This window comes from Homarus americanus, unplaced genomic scaffold (assembly GCF_018991925.1).
Source record: "Homarus americanus isolate GMGI-L3 unplaced genomic scaffold, GMGI_Hamer_2.0 scaffold40047, whole genome shotgun sequence".
Lineage (NCBI taxonomy): Eukaryota > Metazoa > Arthropoda > Malacostraca > Decapoda > Nephropidae > Homarus > Homarus americanus.
The window spans coordinates 97,742-125,468 of record NW_024741731.1 but is presented as its reverse complement, the minus strand read 5'-3'; the positions used below and the strand labels follow the sequence as shown (position 1 = coordinate 125,468).

At 40.5% G+C, this 27,727-nt stretch overlaps 2 protein-coding genes across 2 annotated transcripts; both read left to right on the top strand.

Moving 5' to 3' along the window:
• Positions 1-11,032: 11,032 nt before the first annotated feature.
• On the top strand, positions 11,033-15,299 carry LOC121876023. The gene is made up of 6 exons (XM_042380875.1): positions 11,033-11,131; positions 11,448-11,502; positions 12,654-12,742; positions 13,184-13,385; positions 13,883-14,786; positions 15,162-15,299. Exons 1-5 carry the CDS (start codon positions 11,063-11,065, stop codon positions 14,029-14,031), a joined length of 564 nt encoding a protein of 187 aa, XP_042236809.1. The 5' UTR covers positions 11,033-11,062; the 3' UTR covers positions 14,032-14,786; positions 15,162-15,299.
• Positions 15,289-20,336, top strand: LOC121876024 (dynein axonemal intermediate chain 4-like). The gene is made up of 7 exons (XM_042380876.1): positions 15,289-15,299; positions 15,870-16,047; positions 16,510-16,609; positions 16,947-17,170; positions 17,430-17,621; positions 18,251-18,430; positions 19,135-20,336. Exons 1-7 carry the CDS (start codon positions 15,289-15,291, stop codon positions 19,297-19,299), a joined length of 1,050 nt encoding a protein of 349 aa, XP_042236810.1. The 3' UTR covers positions 19,300-20,336.
• The last annotated feature ends 7,391 nt before the right edge of the window (positions 20,337-27,727 follow it).

Below are 27,727 nucleotides of genomic sequence, written 5' to 3'. Positions count from 1 at the left end.
ATTTAAAAAATCCTTTCCTCTATCTTTCTCCTCTCTGTCTCTTGAAATTTCCTGGCTTTTTTCCTGTCCTTATTTTCTCTCCTGCATCATCCACCTGTGTTCTATTCCAATTTTTTCTTGCCTTCCATCCGCCTCCCTCATCCTAATTCCCTTCTTTCCCTTCTTTCATTCTTCCTTTACTCCCATCAGCCTGTAATCGTGCATTCTTGACGGCGCCTCATCTCACGTCTCCTTCAATAAGGGAGACGAGGAAGAAGAGGAGGAAGAAGAGGAGGTGGAGGTGGTGCTAGTAGGTGGCAGTAGGGAGGAGAGAGAAAAGTAGGAGGAGGCGAAAAAGGTAGGAGAAGGAGGAGGAGGAGAAACAGGTAGGAGAAAATGAAGGAGGAGGAGGAGAGGTGGTAGTGGTAGTAGTGGTAAGGAGGGCTCGGGTGTTCCTCGTTTAATTTGGTACAAGAGGCAACTCGCAAGGTCTTGGACTCTTACAGCACACTTGTCCTTACTTCCTCTCGACACTCCGTGGGATAAAAGGCTCTGGGGTTTGTCTGACACACTTGTAAATGGCCCTGAGCTTTTGACACACTTGTAAATGGCTCTTGTCTTCTGACACTCTTGTAAATGGCTCTTAGTTTGCCCCTGACACACTTGTAAATAGCTCTGAGCTTCCCCTGACTTAATCAATTGATGCAATATTGACCTTTTACACACAAACACAGGGAGAGTTCTGCAGTAACTATTGGACACCCTCACTAATTGCTAAGACACACACACACACACACACACACACACGTAATCTACACATATAAAAACAATAAATAATATCGAATCGGCATAAAAAATTTCAAATCTATTCACTTATATATCTTCTGTTTACAAAAATTATTAAAAATTATAGAAATTATATAAACTATACCATATAACCAACGCTATAATGTAGGAACGTTTATATAAGATTGAAAGATATATAATGGTCGAGTTGACTACAAAAGGCAGAGTAAGTGAAACACGGGTGGCAGAGTGCGTAGAGTTTCTCCCCACTGTTCCCTCCCGTGGTGTGGCTGGGTGGCGTCTATTGTTAGCTAGCCTTTGTGCTGGTTGTCTGAAATTATGTTTCATTTTTCTAGTTTTCTGTTAGCAAATATTAACCATTAGAATAATTTAGGATTTTATTGTTATTATTGTTAGTTATTTTTATTGTTTTTGTTATTATCATTGTGGTTATTATTATTGTTGTTATTGTTATTATTATTGTTAATATTTTATTATTGTTATTATTACTATTATTATTATTTAGTATTATTATTATTGTTTTCATTCTTGTTTATGTTATTGTTCCCGTGTTTTTGTTATGTTGATGCTATTGATTTCATTGTTATTGTTATTGGCTCAGAAAAAAATAATCCCTAATGAATACTATATTGTGATAATTACAAAACACTGATTAGCAATATATCACTCTTGTTTATTGACGCTTTAAACGATAATATTTCCCATCACATCGCTACTCCACCACTCTCTCCTCCACTCTCTCCACCCCATTCTTCCCATCACTCTCTCCACCACTCTCTCCTCCACTCTCTCCACCCCATTCCTCCACTCTCTCCACCACTCTCTCCACCCCATTCCTCCACTCCACCACTCTCTCCACCCCATTCCTCCACTCTCCTCCACTCTCTCCACCACTCTCTCCTTCACTCTCTCCACCACTCTCCTCCAACCCTATCCTCCTCCTCCTCCTCCTCCTCCTCCTCCTCCTCCTCCTCCTCCTCCTGCTTCCTTTCCTCCTCCCTCCTCCTCCTCTCTCCAACCATCTCTCCACCCTCTCCTCCAACCCTCCCTCCACCCTCCTCCACTCCTCCTCCTCCTCCTCTCCTCCTCCTCCAACCCTCCCTCCACCCTCTCTCCTCCACCCCTCTCCTCCACCCCTCTCCTCCACCCCTCTCCTCCACCCCTCTCCTCCACCCTCTCCTGGTTCCCGTAAATAATTAGATATGAAACATGTAATAGATATATTTATTCAACAAATATCAACATCGTGTTCATTAGTTCAGTTTAGTTTTTCTCTCATACTTGCTCAGTACAACCCCGATAGTGATCATGTTAGGTAATATAGAATAAATGAGGCGTTGTTTGTATAAGAATTGTTAATCAGCTATTGACGGGGAAGAAGGGGAGGAGGGGAGAGGGAAGGGGGGAGTGGAGGAGAGGGAAGGGGGGAGTGGAGGAGAGGGAAGGGGGGAGTGGAGGAGAGGGAGGGAGATGTTTTCATGATTTAATATTGCAATAAATTCACAGTTCAGCTTAAATAAATAAGTATTGATTTTAATGTATGAGTTTAATGATTAAATAGTACATTTTATTCATTGTAATGTTTAATGTATGAGCACTGCATAAATTCTCTTAAAGATTGATTCCAATAATTAGTTCATAGTGAAATTTATTGAAAATATATTACAATCAATACCTGATAATCTTGTAAATTATTTATATTGTCAGGGTATAAATAACTTTAACGTGATTAAAAAAGGATTAATGTAAATAAATTAATATATGTAAAATAAACGTGCTGATAATAATGTACACCAGTGTGTGTGTGTGTGTGTGTGTGTGTGTGTGTGTGTGTGATTGTAGAAGAAAACTTGATCACTGTGGTCAGGTTAAATATGCTTAGGTCGGGTTAGATTAAATCATAACCTCACAAACTCTTCCTGGTTATGTCAGTAGGGAGGAAGGTGGGTGTGGAGGCTAATTAACATAACAGAGATGAGTGTATTTTGCTTCCTCAGGTGTAAGGTAATATTTGTTTAGGATGATCATTATTACATCTCTATAGGTTTATCATTAACCTCATTATCTTGTAGGTTTTCATTCTCTCTTTCGTGAAATGATTTACTAGTTAGATATTATTGATTATATTAAAATTCTACTTTAAGCCATTCAATGATTCTAAATACTTTCTGAAATATAATGTGGGTAATATTTCAACCCAATAGCCTTCATTTCTTGCTCTTGTTGTGTTATCTACTTTTATAAGCGATTTATTGTTGAGTAAAACATATATTTCAGCGTTTAAGTTATAAGTCACATGAAGATAGGGTCTACTTGAGTTGGGTGGAGGCTCGAGTTACTGTGGTACGCTCAGGTGGTCACGAGAGTATGTAGTGTACACTTCATACTGTACTTGGCCTTAAATGTAAATAATTAAATCACTACTACAGGTCGGTGAAGTTATGGAGGTGATAACTTACCTTTTACCTGACCTTAAATACGAATAATTAAGTCATTACCAGGTGAAATAGATGTATGTTACTGTCTATTTCTCTATAATATGCATAATATATGTTAAATAGCTGCAGAGGTGAATATGTAGTTCACGTAGACGAAAGAAAGGAAATATCAATTCATCCTTACCACAACTAAACATACACAGGTTGTCGTTAACATCTTTTTTCTTTCTCACAGTGGCAGTTATAACATATCCAAAACCTTACAATGTTTACTTAGAAGATATTCATAAATATTATCATGAATACATAAACTGAATCCTAATATTTTATTTTTAACTTTATAATTCACGTCTTGGAAAAAAATCTGAATTTTCCTCAAATCAACAAAAAATACGGAAAGGAGTACATCATTACAGTGTCCATAAAACTCATTGCAACTGTAATTGTCTTCACAGATCTTCTACAATAATTAGATTATAAAAATTAAGATTACAAGAACTTTAATTCAGAATTGGATTAAGGGTTGATGGACTAGCTTCAATAATGATCAACGGGAAGTTTGAGCGACGGAACAAGAGAAGTTACTGCAGTGTGTTTCTCTTGACACTTACGGCTGTGTTCATCATCAGACTCACACTGAAACAATTATATCCTTCATATTATAAAAAATAGGACAGGGATGTTTTTATATTTTGTTTGCTTTAAGGATATTATAAACATTCACAAATGTTTAAATGTGTAAAATATATAATGAAGAAGATATGAGAAGCCAAGAATGTTGATGGTGTTTACACTGTCATGTTCACCAGCCACTGTCGCCATGGCCACACTGTTATGGTGACCAGCCACACTGCTATAGCCAACTCTCCAAAATTTAGTCTTTGTACAAGGTAATTATTGGACTCTACACAGAATAACATAAAAAACGCAAACAAATAATCCATTGAAAGCTTTCAGGTGAAGAGTAATTAGTGTTGCAAAACGAATTAAATTATACCAAGAATCATTACGATAAGTAATTACCAAAATTACACATTTTTAATACCAGATCCTTAATCAACGTGTTCAGTATTACCCCCATCAATATTTTGAACCAACAACTAAATTTAGCGACCGAACCAATGTTATTAGTCCTCAATATTGTAGAGAATAACGGAGTAATGTTTCCCGTTGTAAAACATGAACACATACTGTTAAGGTAGGAACATATTAAGAGTCTAGTGTGACGTAAACATTTTAAAGGTGAGAAAATGCCGCGAACGACAACACGAGAATGAAGAACTGACCACATAAACTACTACCGTGATACATTAATGTCAGTGTGAGGCGTCTTACCTAGAAAATGTTATTATCAACGCACACGTTATCAATACTTTATAATATAGACACAATATATCATCCCTTCTCTTTATAAGTTGTGAATTAACCGATATATTGTGTTTGTCTATTTTTTCATTGTTTTGTGGAGGAACAGCAGGGGAAGTGTTTATTGAAGGAGGGAGGGAGAGCCATAAGAGATGACGGTACAGTACGATTGTTGCCATAACTTCATATATGTGTATACTTGCATATATGATGGTGTTTGGTAGTCAACAAGGAAGGAGGTACAGTCCCCTTCACTAGTGCGTTTACAGGGGCTCGTCAGGTTTTCTTCAGTGTGGCAGCCCTGTGTTTGTTTACATTCGACAGAAGGAAACCGGCAATAAAACAATATTAAAACAAATACCTCAATGATATAATGATTTGGGAATGTTTATATGACGAACCCCTGTAAACGCACTAGTGAAGGGGACTGTACAGTAAAAGAGTCTGATAATGACTGTAATACACAACACGAGTAAAACTATAAGAATTAACTCGCTAAACAAAGTTGGGGTTTAATGAAGATTGTTTATAAAAGTTGGAGAGAAAGAACCTATTTTTTCGAGGTAGACAATACAACCTGTTGATCTATAGGACGAGACGATGTTGTGAGGGAGGAGTATTATTGCAGAGGTAAACACAACGACTGTCTCGAGAGAGATTTTGGTGGTGAGTGGTAAGATGTAAGACTTCAGGCCTAATACCCCCTACAACCTGACCTAACTATAAGACCATGTAGAAGTCTTATTTGGCCTCTGGGCTCCAGACCTCAGGGGCTTCACTCCTAATGGGTTCCAATGCTAAGGGTTAGGTTACGATCGTACAAGATTGAGGTTCGTTTGACCTACATCCTTGGGTAGCGCTGGAGGAGGTATCCGGTGGTTGAGGGAAGGGAGCATAGTCATGAGAGGGGCTGGGATCATGTCTTCTGTTAGTTAATAAACTAATTTTCATAGAAGACTACGGAGTTAGGAACTTTAATTGAGTATCAGGTTAACACACGCCGGGTTATTGTGGTGAAGTAAAGGTGTTATTAGTGCAATGTTGAGTTTACTGTTGGATCATTAATTTAATAATGATGATGATGATGATAAGGGTTTCTGATGGAAGACTTTGATGGGAGACAGTTAGAAGACTGTAAGAGACTGATTGATAGAACACTGATAGAACACTCCTAGAAGACTGTGACTGTGATTAATCAGTAAACACCTGGTAGAAGATAAACGCCATTGACTTATAGCGATCAAGGTATGACTAAGTCAATAAAACACACCTAAACTGACCTTCACATTCAACTTTAACATAAACACAACAAATTAACGAACATCAGTCTTTAAATTAGGTGATAAAGCTTAACCCTTTGAGGACGACGATTTAACCCTTTCAAGACCATGATTTAACTTGCCAGGACTCAAAGGGTAATAAATAATGCAATAGTCACGGTAATCTATAATGAAACTTCCTGTGATAATATATAAATTAAGCCAATATAATAAACATATTAAAGTACTGTACAGTCACTCAAAAACTATGGGTACTTGGGGTGATCAATGAATTTCAGAATGAACACTAAGACTTCTGCTGTCTCGGTAGGGTTGTCAGAATCCTTCGTCCGTTGTCATATTTTTCAACACAATTTTGTATAGATAGTTTTTTGAGTGACTGTACCTGGATGACTTTTAGTAATCTATCAATATTAAATCGTCCAAAACGGAAGTGTAACAATGATGTAAAAAGTAGTAAGATAGATGAAACAACAACAACAACAACAACAACAACGACAGTAACCACAACAATAACAACAATCTCCATAATAACACTAGCAATAACACCAACACCAATAATAACACCAATATTAACAACAACAACAACAACAACAGAAAGCATTGATCCATGAAAGAGTGGATGAAATATTTACACAAAGTTAATATTTAAAACTCAAGCAGTTCGTCCAAAATTAGCCCTAAAGTTCAGGCAAAGTCGGGCGATATTAATAAAGTTTACGATAGGTTTTTTTTATAATTTAATTTAGTGTTTCTCACTTGAGGAATACTCCAAATTCTCACGTTCAGACCTGGAGTGATTTTCTTGTTAATGGTGACCTACAGTGTGAGACCTGCCCTCTAGTGTCGTCATTATGAACTAAATGTTTCAAATAATCTTCCTAATTTTAAATATTTATTATGAAGAAACTAGGAAAAGGGCAAAAAGGAAGCTATGGTAATAAAAAAAGACCTTTAAAAGTTTTATAACCTACGAAAGTTCAATATAAGTTCCTCTTGTGGCTCTGTAGACATCAAAGTGGTACAATATTGCGTTGTGCTTCCCTCCATACATATTGTACTTTGTCATACTAAACTGTTCCTAACAGCCTCACGTAGTCTCTCCTTCAAGTTGTGTCATTGATGGAACAAAACTTCCTCTCTGATGTAAACCCAAAGGGAAAACTCGCTTTGTTAAATGAAGTAAACTGGGGAGCCAATCTTCAAGTGATCTTTTTACATGTGTGTGTCTGATAGCTTCATGTTGTGTGAGATGTCAAAGTCCAAAATGTGTTGTATAAAATGCCTGAAAGTATTTTAGATGTTGGAAAGTTTATAAAACACCTGTAACTATATAAGATGGCTGGATGTTTAAAAATTTCCTGAAAGTATACAAACTATATGAAAGTATATATAATACCTGAAATTTAGAGATTAAAAGTATATTTGTGTCCAAGTTGACAAGAAGGACAGAATTCAGAGTGTGTTTACAAGAGTCTATGATCACACTTTATCGTATATTATGTAAGCGTTAACTGGATCACAATGAGGAATGTATTAATAATAAAATATCTCAAATGTTATGGTTCAGAAGACTAATTAAAAGGTCAGGATTCACTCATGTGTATTGTGTATGCAGTACACTGAAAGGTTAAAGTCCTGTGTATGTTATATATATATATATATATATATATATATATATATATATATATATATATATATATATATATATATATATATATATATATATATATATATATAATATACAGTAATTAAAAAGTCACAGTTGAGAGCTTATAGCACACTGTATCAGAACTTAGTGTTATGTGGTGTAGACGAAAATCAGGTGGGTAGTGTCTGGCTGGTGAAAGGTCAGAGTTCAGTTTGAGAGGCGGGAGAGGTGCATTAGTTTAGTACTGGTGTTAACTTGGGTAGATGAAATCTGTCGTGTTACCTTGAAATATTAAATCGTGGTGATGGAGGTAGAGTGGAGCGTCGACATTATCGTCCATACTAAGACACTTCTCTGTGTTTTGTTCCTTTGACGTTGGCTCGAGTCCTCAGAAAAGCTCAGCCTTGTATAAAAGAGGCTTAAGTGACGCATTCACTTACGTCTACTCACTGTGAGTCTTAATCCTCGCTTTACCTCCGCCTCGAACACTATTTTCGTTCTGTTAGTGAAGTGGTGATAAACTAGGAGAGAAGTCCATGCAACATGCTGACTAATACTGTCCAACTATCAGTAAGTGAGAGCCGGGCTTCGACGTGAGGATTAGACGGTCAAGAGACAGGCAAGAGCGTTAGCTGGCTCAGACAGTGTATGTTCAAGTTTAGGGCAACGCTTGAGTACTCGGTGTCAACACACATCGCTGACGGACTCTGAGGCTCAACATATAACTCTACTATGTTGGTCGTCGTCCACAGACTACCAGAGCCTCAACATACAACCCCTTACCGAGATGGTCGTTGTAGTCGGTTCAATAATTCAACAGCAGGTGTTTGTATTGTTCAGAGCGACGTGACTTATCTCGTAGGCTGCCGTCGTCCTTGCCTACTGTAGATAGTCCAGCGTTTGAGGGGGAGGGCGAAGGTGTGAAGGGCTGGGGTCCATATCGAGTTAGGTTAGGTTAGGTTAGGTTAAGCCAGAATAGGTTAATTAAAGACAGATTAGATTAAATTAGGTTAGGTCAGGTGAAATTACGTTATCCCGAGACTCTGGGGTTTTTCACGAGTTTCACCAAAACGTGTCATTTATAAGTTGAATATTATGATATCAGTTATCGTAATTGTAGAAGGGATGTCATTAGTAGTACTGTAGTAGTTGTTGTAGTGTTAAGTGGAGTATGGAGGATAATTAGCTTTCTGGTTGAATTTTCCAAAATATGTTGGAATTAAATTAGTTGTTAATTAAACATAAATTTCTTATTTGACTTTTTTGGTAGACGTTGTGTTGATGAGGACCTTCAGTCAGCTTTAACGGGTGATAGGAGGGTCCTGGCCAGATACTACTACTTTGCTGTCACTTGGAATCGAGTATGACGATCATCCAACTATGATACAATATGAGTTATTAAAGATAGCATCTTCGTTGGTGAACTCTGAGGTGATTCGAGAGGCCGATGCGGGACCGGCAGGCCCGTCCACAGATGTTGCATGTGTGGAGGGCTACATCTAGTGCGGGAGTGGCGGCGGCAGCGTCTTTACGGCGTTGGCGCTTGTCTGCCTCGGTATGCAGTAGGTCTAACTGAAATGCAGCGACCACAAGAGGTTGTATGATTTGTTTTTCCTTTGATCTGGAGGACTTGGGAGATCGACCAGCTACAACCTGCACGACGCTCCTCCGTCCCAATAGGTCTTCTCCTCCTCACTAACTCGTCACCAAGGCATTCCCAAATTAATGACTAGACAAGATAAAGTGACCCCTTAAGAGTGCCTACTTGTCCCCATTAAACATTAATGAACCACGAGTTTACCTCCTCAGTTCACTCCGTCTCTCCCTCTACCCCTACAGGTGACCACCATGTGGGGCGGCGCAGCACTGTTCCGGGTGCAGCTGCTGGAGACGCCAACACTGGACCTTTACTACCAGGAGAACACGTCAGTGCATGAGAATGATCACCTGGCTGCCCTTTTCATTAGCGAGTGGAACAACTACTGCCAGGTGAGACACTTACACCAGCTGTCAGTGTTAGTGTCTGATAAAAGGATCATCTGATCGGTTTATCAAGTCAGTATTAAAAAAAATCACTGAGTAGGTTATATGGCTGTGTGTACCTGATACCTGATACCTTGTAAACATTGCAACAGGTATATTGAAATTCAAACCATTTATTCAGAAACAACAACAGTACAGGTCCGGTGATTTCCACATGCCAGCCGAGGTTACACGACCCTTCAACCTGTGATTCAGTATTATTATTCCTGATGCCTTAAGCCAGACACGAAATTATATATTTTTTCATAAATTTAATAACTGAATATAAGATTTAATAAACTTGTGCTATAATCATTGGACACCAAGTTTAATCAATCTGGTCAGAAATAAAACAACTCGACAACTGACCATCTCGCCACGTCATTAAATCCTCCACGTCAGTTTTCACCTCTAAGGCTTCATTAACTCTGGTCTTTTACCTTCTCCTACACACTCGGCATTATAACATTATTAACCTCACTATATCATACCCTTAACGTCGTAATCTCCTCCACAGACACAGAGGCCAGAACGTGTCTTAATAACCTCCAAACTAGGTGATTTACTCCCTGGGGTTACTAAAAATAATCATCATCCTCTCGGGGAACTATCACAGGTGTTGACGTTACCATTTATAACACTCCCGGTCATATTCTCTCCTCACAGCTTAATTTATTTAGGTTATTGTTGTAAAGGTTTAACTTTTGATGAATGGTGAGGCAGCTGAGTGAGGTGTGACGGCCGAGTGATTTTTTTTTTCATCATCAATAATATCGTGAAGTCCTTGGTGATACGTCGAGGTCTTTAATGACGTCATGCGCACTAAGAAGTCAAGTGTTGCAGGAAATTCTTTGATCCTGTCACTCATCACGGCGGTCGGGATAAATTAATTCAAATTTTATTTCTATGCTATTTTATTTATTAACTAATCTATTTACTTAATATATTTCACTTCACGTTGTTATATTATTTGAATATTTCTCTAATGATCTTATTTCATTTGCTTGTATGGTGTGGTGAGTGTGTGGTAATTGTATGCTGGTAGTAATGTGTGGTAGCGGTAGTAGTGTGTGGTAGTGATGGGTGTGTTGAATATGTGGTAGTCATGGGTGTGTGGTGAGTGTGTGTGGTAGGTATGTGGTAGTGGTAGGTGTACGGTTTTAGTAGGGTGTGGCAGTGATGGGTGTGGTGAGTGTGTGGCAGTGATGGGTGTGGTGCTGTGTGTGGTAGTAGTGGGTGTGTAGTGGTAGGTATTCTGACTCGGGGAAACACTGTCAGTTAGATAGAGTGGCAGATGACAGCGGAGAGAGTAGGCTATATGTCAGTCAGGATTACCCAGGGGAACAGTGAGAGAAAGAGGGAAAAAATAGTGAGGTGGAATAAAAGAGAGAGAGAGAGAGAGAGAGTACAGTACTAACTCTCACATAGTACTAACAACTGTACAGTACCAGCTAGTGCACAGTACTAACCCGCCACATCGTTCACAGAAGCGTAAGAGCGGGTCGGTCAGAGCTCGTGAGATGACGTGCCAAACAGTGCCCAGTTACACCATGGACAAGACCACCCAGAAGAGTGCAACCACCAGCAGGGTAAGTGCTACCATGCTCTCCCACACAAACCTAACCTAACCTTACCTAACCTAGTTGATACTTCATAAAATAATATTTCTACTCACTTTAAATAACTCTAGAATGCTCTTTAATAATTTCAGAAATACTTTGCTACTTTTTGTTTCTTTTTATAACAAGAAAGAGATTAAAAGCAAAATATTACCGGATATTTATCTCAATATAAAATTCTTTGTGTTTTCATTGGATAAGAACCTCCGTGTGTCACTTGTTTATAAATACAGCAGTTAGCTTCTTGCTCAGCCAATACAGTTATCCTTTTTGTCTTCACCCGCAGGACAACAGCTGTATGGCCACACAGTGGATTATGTACGACGAGTACCGCAAGACTGGTGAGTTATACAGACGTAGGAATAAACACGTGAAAGATGATAACATTTAACTGACATATTGCGTCATTCTTTCTTTATTTTCTAATCACAAATGAAATCATGGAGTCAGGGGAAGCTATGGCTCGACCTTATCACTATAAATTAATTTGTTTTATCGAAGTGTATAGCTTTCCAGTCACGGATACTTACTTCCGCTGTCTGTCCGGCTTTCGTTCTGATTGGTCGAGGCTGATGACGCCACATGACATCGCTATGTAAATCATAAATGGGAATTTCATTTGATCAGCAACCATTTTTAACCCTGTCTTATTTTACTCTCTATTATTGACGGAGATTTAATTGTAATACAAACTACTAATGTATATGACTAATTTAGATCAAGATAAAGCTGTTACATGCGATCCTCAAATGATGGGGAGGAAGATTACGTGGAAATTTTGTAAAATGTTTAAGTTAGGTTAGGTTAGCTACATGTAGTTTGGGTCATTTTTGAACGATAGATCATATGATGTAGCAGCATGTGGTACTTAGAAAACATCCCAGGTGTAATGATGTCAGCAGCCTCGGCCAATCAAAACAAAATGACATCATCAGCTTCAACCAATCAGAACGCATGTTGGATACTGAAGTCATCAGTCTCCACCATGTTTAACATCAACCACACCATATTTGACCCTTCCTTACCATATGTTTGACCCTCACCATGACAATTATTTGACCTCCTTCATTATGGTAGTGGTTGGCTGGCGGCGTCGTAAGTGAAGGTTGGCTCTGTTATGTGTAAACTGACCCCCCCCCCCCCCCCATTTTATTCCTGTTTCCAAGAGAGCTAGTTCAACACACTCTCTCTCTCTCTCTCAGAAAGTTTAATAGATTAGAATAGTTTACAGTAAGGTTGGTTAACAATACAGCCTGTGTTAATAACAAACTAGAATTGGGAAAATGGTCGTCGCATGATTAGTGTTGCTGTGTTTGTACTGTGTACTGATATAATTTCACAATTTTTCCGATTTTAGCTAAGACTTAGTAAGTAAATAATTATTTATGATTTTTAAATAATTCGAGAACAGTTCTTGGGTAGTTAATACGGATATACAAAATTCCTTAAGTCACCCTTTAATGTGTTAACGTTTTCTTTCTTCAATCCTCAGACGACAGAAAGCGGGAAGATGAGTTGTCTCGATTGGATACTCGGATGGAGATCGAATATTACCTCGGGGAGTACCAAGGACACATGGACGTATGCATCAGGCTAATTTTGATCTTAAATACCAGATATAACTTGCGAGATAGATAGATAGATAAATATTCATCCAATAAAATCATCTTACAAGCTTACATTGATTGGGTATGTAGCAATATATGGAGGAAGCAACTAAAGGAGAGGAAATATTATAAATTTAAAGTTATGATATTGTTATGTTACGTTGTTTTCCTATTTCTGTGCATTATATTTCCACTGGAAGCACAAAATAAGTTTCATTACTGTGGTGTGTGTGTGTGTGTGTGTGTGTGTGTGTGTGTGTGTGTGTGTGTGTGTGTGTGTGTGTGTGTGTGTGTGTATTATCGTTGAATAATGGTGACAACTCATTTGCTTGATGGAGGTGATAGCTCGTTTGAGTGGTCACAGTAACTGGGTGGTGATGAGAGCGAGTGACGGCTGACGAGTGTTCCCCGGCAGCAGCAAGAGGAACAGCAGGAGGAAGATGATGTGGAAGAGAGAGTGGATCGAGTGCGCGGGGTGGAGGTGTCAGGGCTGCTGCGAGGTCTGGGCTGGGTGGAGCGACAACTCTCCTCTAACGCCAACATTCACCTCCTCCACGCCTACACTGACTCTGTGCATCAGACGCAGCAACAGAAAACACGGCTCAAGCCCGGGACAGGTAAGGTAGCCATTCTGACCTACATTATTGTTGTTTATATGCATGTCGATGACCCAGCAACTAAGGTCCATAAGCTCGTGCAATTTTCGCATGTGTATAATATTTCTAGTTTCTTCCATCTTTGAAATTACAAATATTCATAAGTTATGCAGCTCCGAATTCACTGAAATTGCAATAATTCTGTACTTACAAGAATAGCAGACATTCTGATATATAAGAGTACGTAATTAAAACTATTTCATCTACTAAACAAAATATATTTAACCTAACTTTATCTATACAATAACACCTTCATCACCTCAGGTAAGATGAGTTCAGGTGTATCCTAATGAAGAATTTACACTCATTATAGCTCTTCAGTTCATAGTAATTAAGGGTGAGAATCAAGTTGTCGCCTCGAGGTAAGTCATGATATATGTGGACAAGGAGAGAACAGGTAAAGGTGTGACAGGTGAGGCACAATAAATAAGGGAATAACAGGTATTGGTGTCCGGCAGAGACGAGCGAATGGTGTGACAGCGACGGTGAGGGGTGTCGGGCGGAGGAACTGTGGCACTACTGGTGTGAAGCCATCAGCGGCTGTAGAGTCAACGGCGTCACCTTCTGCAGTAGCTCCCCCGTCAGTACCAATACCTCTTACACTTAAAGAAACTCGAAGGAATTGATATTTACCACAAGTTACTCTATCTGCCTCTGAATCATATATTCCCTCAACCAGTATCTGTGTACAATGATACTAACATGCATCATCGTTATTATCATTACCATTATTTTTATTATTACTATTATCATTAGTGTCTGTGTCTGGTGTGTGTGTGTGTGTGTGTGTGTCTCAGTTCCAGCCATAGCTCCAGACGTGCAGCAGTTAGAGACGTGAAACTTTACACACATATCACCTGAGCGCCAAGGTTGTGCACCTTGGTATTACTATTGACCATGGACCCCCGGGCGGTCTGAGCAAGAACGAAAAATCTTCCGTGACTGAGATACCACAACGGCGAGTGTGGGAGGTGGTTACCCGCGTCAGGGAGGACAAACTCTGACAGTCAAGGGCATACAGCATATACCTAACCCGAAAGAAGCCGGACAATTTTGCTAGTCAATAATAAAAACATGATTTATTCTCATTATCGCCCAAATTTTTCATTTCTAAATATAAATTTCGTAACCCTTTTCTATGTGAAGTAATATCAGTCGGTATTCCCGACACCAGGTATATAAACCGTAGTTATTACACATATTATATCTCGCCAGCATTACCATCAAGGCAACGACCTGTGACGCAGTTTGACCGTTACAGTGGTTGTTGCTGGTGGCTTACGGTAGCCCCTCCTTCACCCACAACACCGGGGGGCTTCTCTCTGGCTGGAGTGCTAAGAGAATAGGTCAACCGGAGCTTAGGTCAGTACCATAACCTTAGGTCAGTACCATTAACCTTAGGAGAGTACCATTAACCTTAGGAGAGTACCATTACTTTAGGTCAGTACCCTTAACTTTAGGTCATTACCTTTAAATTTAGGTCAATATCATATCTAGAACCCCAGATTATCCAAACATACATTAATATTAAAATCCCAAACAACACTTTATCATTTCTTTAAGTCCCCAGGAAATGTTCGGTATCCACTAGCAGCTTTCTTTACCAGTCTGCAACCCCCCCTATTACCCAGGCTGTCACTAACGGGGCCACCAGTACCCCAGTAGTCCCCTGCTACACCCCCAGGCTGTCACTGCCGGGGCCACCAGTACCCCAGTAATCCCCTGCTACACCCCCAGGCTGTCACTGCCGGGTCCGGCCACAGTAGTCAGCTCGTGTCCAGGGGCGCCCCAGCTGTGCTGTGTCGCTCTCCTGGACGGAACGCTTCACGTGTACCAGCTGGATACCTCCCCCCCACAGCTGGTAATGGACACCAGGTGAGTCTGCCAGGTGGATGAAGGTTAAAATCTTGGCCAATAGTGTAATAATATTCATCACAGTATGAAATATAAGTTTTCTGTATATACTTAAAATTAACAAATCCTCATAACTTTATCTTTTGGGAAGGTAAGAGACGGTAAACACACCGTCACTCAACACACTCATAATTGTCTTCTTTGTCAAAAATAATACTATACAGTGTTTCATGACTTATTCACACACACACACACACACACAGAGGGATTATGTGACACGAACACCCCATTTCATCTTCTAGTCTGAAAGGATTATTACTGTACTGTCACCCACCTGTGTTGTGGTCTGAGGAAGAGTACAACAACAACAACAACAACAACATCTTATGACACGGTGAACGTGATACAAATTGATCCTGTTCACCGTCACTGTGTACACTCTGTTTCTTGTGTCACCTGAAGTACTTAAAGTTATCATAAACACAAAAAAGGTACAACTAAATCACCAAAATAGATCATAACTCAGTTGATAAGACATTTTACTCTGATGATCGTAATGTATTGTGTTGTTACTCATGTTTACTCCATCAGCGGGAGTATATATAAGCACTGTGCTCCTGTGTGGGCGGTGGAGTGGCGGCAGACCTTTCACACCCTGCCCGCCCACACTCATCCTGACGCCCACGACTCTGAGGACACTACCACCACCACCACCACTACCACCACCAATACTACTACCAACCCTACTACTACAACCACCACCACCCAGGTACAGTATACTCCTCCCCAACATTGTTACTATGGTAGATAAATTCTTGGTTTTATTATTTATTAAGATTTTATCAGTTTGGGCTACATACCGTCGTGCGAGGATAGAGAGGGGGAGGGGGGGTGAGAGTAATGAGGGTGTGTGTGGGGGAGAGGAGAGGTTCAAACGCTACCAGGGGATTAGGTTAGGTTCGGTTATTTTAAATCGGGTTGGGTTACTTTAAATCAGGTTAGGTTAGTTTAAATCATGTTAAGTTAGATTAGGTTAGGTTAACATTGGAGAGTTTAATTACCAGGTAATATAAGCTGGGGTGCTTTATATACAACCCGAGAAGGTCACTCTTCTAGCCGTGAGAGATAAACACGTCCCCCTGACACAGTTATCATCTGAGGTCATCATACAGGTATTACCCAACAGCCAGAGTGAGTGACATGTGTGTGTGTGTGTTTTGATCTCCTGCAGGGGTGGCAGAAGGTGGGCAGTCAGGCTCTGGTGTCTGCCTCAGAGGACGGCACGGTCAAGGAATGGATCTTCGCCGACAACAACATTATCCGCTGTACCAGTAAGCTCGTGGCGGTGTTTTATGTCTTCGTCATCAAGTTATAGGAGATGAAAAGGAGATATAAACAGAGATCGTGAAACAGAAGTCAAATATTATACAAGTTTAGTCTGGCATAAAATCATAAGTTATTGAAATGATTTACCAACTTTTCATAACTTGCTTGTCTAAGAATGATCATCTTTGACACAGGTATGTTGTCCCTTTCTTACGGCATATCATAAAGTATCTCTACAGTTTTTTCTTAATAATACGTGGCCTCCAACCCCCCCATACAAAAGTAACTACCCGAGCTGAGTTGGTTGAAGTGTAAATTTTTTGGTGTTTCTGCCTCCTACAGCTCTAATGAAGGTGTGTGTCCCGTCCTGGGTGTCGCTGGAGATAGCGGGTGGCGTGCAGGAGGTGATGCAGGGGGGCACGGGACACACTCAGGGGTCGCTGGGTGGCGGCGGGGTCGGCAGTAGTCAGATTCTGCCTGAATGTGTGCCCGCCACCACCCTCAAGTTCCGCCTACGAGATAACACTACCTACCTCGTGGGCACCGTAGCTGGCCACCTGCTGATGGTGTGTGCGTGTGTGTGTGTGTGTGATATTTAATTATAGCTTTTTTAAGTGTTTTTCTCTAAGAGTTTACAAAATATTATGCTAATATTTAAATTCAAAGATAAATTACTTTTCTTTGTTTACGGTAATGTCGGAACCACCAAAACTTACCCCAATTACTACTTATTTTCTGGTAAAGTTGTCAAGGCTTCAACTGAACTACAACACACAACACCCAGAATGCTCTTTGTGCCTATAACACTATGTGGACCTCCGGCAGTGTCGCACATTTGAGCGTCGGGGTAGCGTAGCAGTGTTCCGGGGCCATACGGGGCTGGTTACTGCCCTCGACTGGCGCCCCGGGCACCCTTCCGACCCCGCCTACGTCTTCCTCTCCGCTGCCCTCGATGACACCATCAGGGTGTGGCATATGGACAAGAAGGAGCCACACTGTGTCCTCAGGAACCCACAGGTATGATGGAGTAAAGCTGCCTGACTGAACGACCGTGTAGATAACATGCCTTGGACTGACTGTTGGATTGATGAATAGCATATTAACCGGATGACTAACTTGTTTATCTGCTGAGTAGACGAAAAAAATATAGATCTCGATATTAAAATTATTCTGAGAGAGGAATTGAATAGTGTGGCCTTGGAACTGAAGGAGATAGAATTCTTAAGGGAATGTGTGAAGAGCATTGTACTGAAGGCTGGCATAAGAGTCGTGTGGGAGTGTAAGGACCGTTGTTGTTTATATGAATTTCTGTACTTCAGCAACGACCAACAAATGAGGAAAAGAAAATAAGTTTAGATTGAAAAAATGGGATTACCTTCAAGTAGTCAACAGTAGATTGGACGAAAATAATAAATAAATATAAGTGAAAGAAGAAGGAATGAAGAGTTTGATAAGAGGACGAATGAAACTTTAAGGAATAACGAATGAAATGGAAAAAGAAGAGTTGTAAGATGTGAATGAGTTCAGTCGTTAGGGAGTAATGGTGAACAAAGATGGATAAGGTAAAAACAGTTGATAAAAGAAAAACAACAAACGGTGCCCTTACTCTTCCTGGTAAGACTTTCACAATAACATTAACTCTCCAGGTGTTATCAAGTCCGGACGGATACGTAGACGCCTGTTGGTGTCCCTGGTATGGCAATCTGATAGCTGGCGTACACGGCGGCGGCCTCCACCTGTGGGACATCTCTCTCTCCACCCACACGCCCATCCTCATCCAGCCACACCCAGGAGCTACCTGCGTTACCTTCAGCCCCCACACCAGGGTATGTAACACCAGGGCATGTAACACTTGTGTAAAAACATACACACACAGACACACTACTACTACTTTGCTGTCCCTTCATCCGATACTGGATGTCCACCCTGCCGGCAAAATTGGCACTGGCACGAGTACGTAAGGCAGCCAAAAAAGGGGAAAAGAGAGTTTGTGCCAGTACACATCCTTGTTTTACCCGTGTTTGGATGGGGAAGAACTCCGACAGGGTGCCATTGTGCAGGACACTGCCGTTCATGCCATCGTGGAGTTGCCTCACATTGGCAATGAATTTTGGTGGGCAGCCAAAACGGCTGAGAGTCCGCCAAAGACGTCTCCCCTGTTGACCAAGTCGATGGCCTTATAAAAAGATCGATGAAGGCCATGTACAAGTCACAACACCTGCAATAAAAATTGGCAACATCTGTTATAAAAAAACAACACATGTAATAAAAATCAACACGTGTAATAAAAACCAATCAACACCTTTATTAAAAAAAACACCCTGCACTTTACACACACACACACACACACACACACACACACACACGCTGTAATATTTTTTTTCTTTTCCTCATTATTTTTGTTGGTTATTGTCCTCTTTAAGTCTAGTTTTACTTTCCTCTGTTGACGAAATCTGAAGACATTGTATCTGATGTGTTATTTATATACTAAATGGTCTGAATATCTCTCTCTCTCTCTCTCTCTCTCCAGAACATAGTGGTGGGTGACCGGGATGGATCAGTCAAAGTGATTCACCTGCAGGGTGTGACCGTCTCCACCTCCACCGCCTTCCACCGACTGTCATCTGTTGTTTCCAGGATCACGATGTTAGGAATTAAGGAGGACGACGATGAAGACGACGATGAAGAGGAGTAGGAGTAGGAGTAGTAAGAGGAGGAGGAAGAATAAGAGGAAGAAAAGCGTCATAATACAGTGTGTAAATAATACTAAAGACAGACGAAAAATTGTAAAGAATAAGAAGAATGTTGAATGACAGAGAAGGAAGTAAAGGAAAGTGAAGAAGAAAAGAAGGAACAACACCTACAACAACAACAGTATCCTTCACAACAATATAACAACAGTAACCTGAGCAATAATAACAATAGTAATATCCTCATCAACAATAACATTCAAAACAACAAAAATTCAACGTTATCAAAAGTAAACAACATCAATAACAGGAACACTATAAACAACATCAATAACAGGAACACTATAAATATCAATAACAGGAACACTATAAACGCAGCATCAAGTATAGTGTCTGGGAAGGAACAATAAAAAAATAGTTTACCTTGGTCATAAAATTTAACGAAGGTGGTGGCTATTGGCAAGGGCGCAGACGTTGCTTTTTCTGGGTCTGTTATCTGTCACTGCTAAGGTCTTCCTTCATTCTACAGACGAGTAACTCCTACATTCATACCTTCTTCACATTTGACTATTCTATTTCACCTTTGACCTTTGACCCTGACGTTTGTCCTATTTAGTCTCGACTCATTCACTCGCCCTACCTATCAGCTCTTGTTAAAATTAATGAGTCTTTGATATATCTTGATGACACATAAACATTGAATTTATAGTAATTCCTTCCATGAACGTAAGGTGACACAGTGAGCTATTTATGGTCAATGTAAAACCTCAAACTACTTTAATAAAATAGAGGTGGGAAATATTGATCGTAATATGAGAGAAGTGAATAGATACAATCCTACATTTTGTATTAAGTGCAATAACATACCTGATTGTTGTACTCGTGTGATATGATAAATTATCCGTATTGTTGTGACTCTTTGGAGGTTATATTTACAACAACCTTTAATGTAGAATTGTTGTTCCTCTTGTGTTGTTTTCAGCCATTGTGTGAGTCTTGTCTTGTGTGTTATAAATCTCTAATAAACTGTTTTTTCTTTAAATGTCTTGCCTGCAAATTTTCCTTTCTTGTGAACTTAAACTGAGATACACATGAGTGATTCGTGAGCTGTGTTAGAGCTAGTCGTTGTGTTAGAACCTTGAGTCGTGTTGGAGGTGGTTGATATAATGGTGGTCGTAGCGCCAGTACCACATGAACCTCATTTATCTGCTGTGTCAACCATCAGCACTGGTACAATTAATAACAAACAATATAATCAGCAATCTGTTAAAATTTAGCCAAACAAAATACTTGAGACGAAAAATATTAAAGAAAATAAGAAAACAAACTTATTACACTTTAATCTATTTTGAAGATCGTAAAAACATCAGAATTCTTATTATATGAAATTTCTGTTTCTTGTCGCGCAGAGTCGTGTAAAAACATCGCCTGACAGAATGGATATACTGTGAGCACCTCCCAAATTATTCGTGCCACGCTTGCATGTTGGCCTTGTCTCACACCTACACACGCAGAGGAGGGGAGATGGTGCAGACCTGAGGCCCAGAGTGGAAACCGGAGATCAGAGGTATGATATGGTTGCTAGTGTTCTGAGTATGTTCTTCTGGGTGTTGTCAATCGATTCCTCTTCTTCCCAGACATAGGCCATTTGTCTCTATGATGGAGTTTACTGGAGTGATTTGAAGGGGTTTTACTTCCACTCCGCATGAAACTTCATCTTCGACCCATCCACTTTTGTCGACATTTTACAAATTATTTACCCCAGTGTAGAATAATTTTCCTTCTGTATTTACAAAGAAACCTAGATCAGCACATTGGTTCGATCTTTATTACATAAGGATAATTAACCACTATCAGATTTAATAAAAAAAACATTGTTGCTCTTAAGATAAATACGTCACTAACATCAAAAAATAAATTTCTTCCAGTTCAGAACATAATCCCTTCATCCTGACTCCACAAATGGCAAAGTTTTGGGGATTTTAGATAAACTTTTATAACACCGCCCCACACCACCCCAAACCACCCCCACTCCGTCTCACCCGTCCTGATCTTAGAACAGTCTCCTCAGCCCAAGATAACTAAGTCACATTATTATTCTTATATGTGTCTTACGTGCTATGAGCTCCGCCCGTGACCCTGGTAACAGTGCCCGCCTCCCCTCCCCCAACCGGCATAACTGCAGCAGATTATCCTCCCACGCAACTGTCTGGTTGTTCCTACTCCTCCAGTCTATCTAGCCTCATTATTTAACGGTACCCCGCCTCCTATTCTCAAAATTGTGCTTTGAATTTTTCCTGTATTTTCTGAAAGCTACAGGAATAATCTTAGTTGACCAAATTACACCAAAACTAGATTAGGTAGGATTTTTTTAAATAATTTTCACCACTTATCAGCAGACCAGCCTTTCGGGCGATTGGTCTATTCAGTGTTAGTACGGGAGGAAATCGAACTCCGGGAACCTGTGGTGCTTGGTAGTGAGGGTCACACTGGATAACACCCTTCTCACGTGTAGGTTAGAATTTCTATTAAATTATCACCTTACCTACTGTAGGGATAAATTGGATCTTTTGATGATAAACGATGTTTTAAACTAAACGGAGCAAAATTTACCATCTACGAATTTATTTATATTTAGTTCGAGTAATAAAAACCAAAAGTTATCCCTATTTGACCAGAACATCAGTTGTTTTATAAAGCTTAATTGGTGATTATCCCCATTGTCACATACTTATATATTTATGAAATATGAAATTCCCCACGCCGGACACGGGGGGTTACACCCTTTACATCTGGCTGCTCTCCTTCCCAATGCCGTAAACTACTGTTATGGCGGCCCGGGACAATCGTTTGCAAGTTCACCAATTCCGTGTTTTGATCCAATCAGGACATTGGTGCCGTGAACCTGCTCAGAGTTTCTTATACTATAGTGTGATGAATACGAATAAGCTCAGTTAAGCTGGGGCAGTAGAGCCGGCCATCAGTCTAGTCTGTGATCTCCTGAGTGATTATTCCACCCCACTGAACGCTGCCCAAGTATTTGTCGTGAGTACTAAGTGTTCATGAAGTGAAGCTGACGTTTACTTGTGTGTAGTAGTTAATTCCTGCCACATATAATCAGTGGAGTTGTGTATGAATTCGTGGTTGTTGTCCAGAGGTAAACTACGAGACCTCGAGGAGCTTAATTGAACAGATATTATTACAGTGAATCTTTTATCACCTACCACTCTAACGTGTCTTATAGCCGACCATGGTTATAACATAGTGCCTATTAGTGACTACATTCCGTGTGTTGAACCCAGAGTCATAAGTAAGGCTATAGTTTAGTTTATTTTATCGTATATCTAATCAAGTATCCAGATAGTTCCTCTTATTACTTAACTGTCTAACTTGTCGTAATTAGCCTGGCTTATTATTATAACTCGTGATTAAAGTTATCTGAGTCATTTATTATATTACTTAAGTCCACATAATATATCAAGCCTTATGGGGTTTATATATTCTCGTCAGTGATGTAATGTCTGGATTTGTTCTCATTATCTGGCTACACCATCAGTCTCAAGCTCACACTGGGGTCTTGTATTGTTATCTATTCAAGCGATGTTAATTTAAAGTGTTTTAGTTTTCTAATGTTTATAATTTGTTTGATTGTCTATTGTTGGTTCTGTTTGGTCTTAAATATTGCATTAAAGTTTTGTTTCTGCTTAAGATTCCCGTTTCTCCTGAGGTGTATTGATGTTTCTGGAGATCTTCAGTATTGTTCTATACCTCATTTGTTATTGTTGCCTCGCATGATCTTCTACATGTCAAGATAATCCCACTAAGATTAACAGATAAGGGATCGCATCCTTTCTAAAGAATATCAGTTAATCTTGAAACTTAATCCAGCTCGTCTTTAATCACTATTGGTTTTATGATCGATTAATTACTTTGTAAATTAGCTTTAGTAAGAAATTGCTGAAATCGACAGTAAATATCAGGAAAATTAGTCTCCTAAAAAATGACAATTCTTTATTTTAATTAATGACTTCATATATATATAATTATTTACTATAAACATCCTCATCGTGGTAATACTGACATACAAACGGAGAAAATTATGTGGCAATGTATTCCTTTGATCCTATAAGAAAAAAATATAGAGAGTAAGACACAAAGTTTATTACACGAGGCTGTTACGACGTTAATGATGATCGTAATTAAAAGATAAAGTTATTGGGCTAATTATACCGCGGTCATATAATACACGTGTCAGATTTATCTCACAAAAAATACTGAAGCCAACTTGTATCTCAGAATAATTTCCCGGAGGCGAATTACATTATAATTTACTACACGGTAACATTGTACCACTTGTGTTGTACCACCTGACCTTGTACCACAGCCTTAGACTTAGGAAGAAGTGGAAAGAGCCTTAAAGTCCTACGTATAGTATAAAGACAGACGTGATCAAAAGAGCACAGGAGTGAAGGCTGAGATTTGGGGGAAAAATTTAAGATTCTCTGCGTGATGTATAAGAGAACGTGTGTGACTGAGAGAGAATGATTAAAACTGTCCATGTGAAGGGGACGTTGCGTTGTGATGACGTGAGACGATGGAGTAATGGAGGAGGAGGACGTGGATGGTGAGTGTGAGAGTGAAGTTTTGGAGGGATAGAGTTGTGACGTGAGTTAGGGGGGGCACTGACTGGTGAGGAGGGTATAGACTGTCTGTGTGGGGGTCGTGGAGGGTCGTGGGGGAAGACTGGTGGTCCGTGACACATCAGCCGCTCTCATTTAGTCGTCATTGTGACATCATCCCTCAGTGTGTGGCTTAATATAGAGGGAGGGAGGGAGGGAGAGTCTCGGTCTATTGTAGTGTGGAGGACTGGTGATGGGAGCCTCGTGCAGTTGCCTGACTGAGGGCTGGGGATGGGATAGCTTCGTCATACTCGTATACCTGGGTGAGGGCTAATGATGGGAATATTTCTTAAACGGCTGCTTAAGTGAGGGGTAATGATGGGAATAGCCCCAAGTAGCTGCCTGGCTGAGGGCTGATGATGGGAAGCGTTGCGTGCAGCTGCCTGAGTGAGGGGTGATGGAGGGGGCCGGACCCAGGACCTCGTTGACTCTCCGGGAAAAAAATGCCAGATAGAAACGAGATATAGAGACACAGGGACAAATAAAAAGGAAGAAAGGTAACCGGAAAGAAAGACAGAGATAAGGAGACAGAGAGAGAGAGATGAAACACAACAACAATCAATGCCAAATGAGAGGTTGTGGAGCAGGAGGACAACACGGTAATTGTTGGTGTGTGACGAGTGTAGGAGGCTAGCGTGGCGCGGCCCCTCCCTGCTGGTGACATGACGCCCACCTCCTGCTGGTGACATGACGCCCATCTCCTGCTGGTGACATGACGCCCACCTCCTGCTGGTGACATGACGCCCACCTCCTGCTGGTGACATGACGCCCATCTCCTGCTGGTGACATGACGCCCACCTCCTGCTGGTGACATGACGCCCTCCTCGTGTTACTGTGATTTACGTAACCACATTTTCTTAGTGTGTGTGTGTGTGTGCGTGTGTGTCATCCATGAGTCCATTCTATATTTTATATCATGTGTGTTAAACAGAAGCAAGAAAATAATGTTTGTATATACGCTGATGTTTGCTGTTGTTTAGACGGTTATGCACGAGTATAATGCGTGCGTGTGTAAGAGAACACATAAACTTTAACCAACGAATACACAGTCATAAAGTAGGCAGCAATAAAATGTTGTAAAGAAACTACAGAGGATAGGACGATGAGGACAAAGAAGAGATAAGATAACAGCCTATAACACACTAACAGCCTATAACACAATAACAGCCTATAACACACTAACAGCCTATAACACAATAACAGCCTATAACACACTAACAGCCTATAACACACTAACAGCCTATAAAACACTAACAGCCTATAACACACTAACAGCCTATAACACAATAACAGCCTATAACACACTAACAGCCTATAACACAATAACAGCCTATAACACACTAACAGCCTATAACACACTAACAGCCTATAAAACACTGATAATACCAAAAAACTATAGATAAATAAATCTCGTCACTGTTCATGTCTAGGAGGCCTAATTTTATCCTTTACTGGTGTTAATAATGGATGGTAGGTGTTGGTACAGCGGCAGAACGTGGGAGCTGAAGGTGATGGAGGAGGGAGGCGGGACTATATGTAGAGAAGAATACAGAGAGAAAGGTAAATAAACAATGGTACTTAAGATACGACGTGTAAGTGATTGGAAAAGACAGTGTCACCGAAAGCAATGGTGGGAGACTTTCACCATACTGGCGTCTCGTGAATGGGAAGAAGACTTTGATATATTTCTGTGGTCATTTTTGGCTCGTTGAGTTCCGTGTCAAATGACAGAGATGTTGAAAGATGACCGGAAGTAATGATCTATTGTAAAGAGGGGGAGGGGAGGGGAGTCGTGACCTCAGAGCTATCACGGATAATTGTTCTAGTATTAACCTATCGTGCATGATCACATCAACACGCTTCTCTTCCCTGTATTATTCTGATCATGCAGGAATGATGACAACCCTCCTTTGAACTTTGGTAAAATAGGTCAGGAATTTGTCTGTGTTCTTGATACTAATATGCATGATGAATGAAGCTCTGTGGTTGGGTGGTGTTGTATCGTGACAGTCCGAGGCAGTGAAGCATTGACCAAGTCACTTTTAATTTCGAGTCCAAACTACAGCAGTCTGACTTACGTACAACGGTGAACAATATCTAATTATCATCATGCATTGTACTCTATCACAGGCAACAACCACGACCTTACAGTGATGTATGGCATTATCTAATCTGAAATACACCAGCTAACAAAAGTAGATTATAAGACTAGTTCTGTGTTTCCTGGTGAATATAACTCATAAAAAAATTCACGAGCGCTGAGTGTTTATATAATCCCACAGATGCGAGTTTGATATCGTCTGCAAATTTCGTGATAATTTCTATACACTTCCGGGGTCTAGGACTAGTCTTAAAGGTTTTACACAGTCGCTGGATGAGAACTCCGGCCGGACCTTGGTGGCCCAGGTTAGGTTGAGCCAAGACCATAAACCGGATGATGAAATATACAGGTCCACTTCCACACTTACACATTACTGCATTCTTACGCTGGTCGATCCCTCCTGACCTCTCCCACACTTGTCGACAGCACCTGACCTCTCCCACACTGGTCGACAACACCTGACCTCTCCCACACTGGTCGATCCCTCCTAACCTCTCCCACACTGGTCGACAACACCTGACCTCTCCCACACTGGTCGACCTCCTAACCTCTCCCACACTGGTCGACAACACCTGACACAGGCCTCCCACACTGGTCGACAACACCTGACCTCTCCCACACTGGTCTGGTCGACAACACCTGACCTCTCCACACACTGGTGACCTCTCCCACACTGGTCACCCTCCCACACTGGTCGACAACACCTGACCTCTCCCACACTGGTCGACAACACCTGACCTCTCCCACACTGGTCGACAACACCTGACCTCTCCCACACTGGTCGACAACACCTGACCTCTCCCACACTGGTCGACAACACCTGACCTCTCCCACACTGGTCGACAACACCTGACCTTCCCGTGGCCGTCTTCAGGATATTGATCACGGTGCCTCAACAGAAAAACTTGGACGCAGATTTTTTTAAAGCTGATAATGAACTGAATATTAAAGTTACTGGAATTATGAGGTGATTATCAGAGAGAGAGAAAATGTTAGGTTATAGAGGAGATATTAATAAATGAAGAAAAGGAACTATATAGTGTACAGTACAGTACATTTTCCGCCCTTCCTTCATCCACCAGGTGTGTACAGCATCTTCTGACTCATGTCAATAATTATCTCAGTCTTTTCACTTAACTCTTATTACATTCACTGATAGATCTTATGTTGAGTCGATGAATATTTTTTTTTACATTTAATTTATTTTTCTATTTTCGTTTAGTTGTCATTCATCAATATTTCGTTTTGTCAAGGTATCGGATCCTTTATTACGGTTATTCCTGCTACACCACAATATGCCTTCTGTTCGGTTCTCACACAACTCTGCGGTTAAACATTATATTCAATATTTACTCGTGGTGCTGCTCGTCTAGCCTAAATACCCCGGTGCGTTTTTTCTTTGTTTACAAACAAAGGTTCGCGTGATAGCGTCGACGAATTGAAGGTAATAACTTGACAGGATGGTAAAATTATCTTTCAGCAGAGAGCCTCAGCCTGTGATGGAGGCAAGAGAGGGAGTCTATATTACTTGCTGATGAAATAAACTAGAAAGAAAAATGTGGTAGCAGAAGGCAGATGGAGATTGATGGGAAGAAAGTTGTGAATAAAACGTTTTGCTGGAATTTTAGAAGAAACTAAGAGCCTCAGATGATG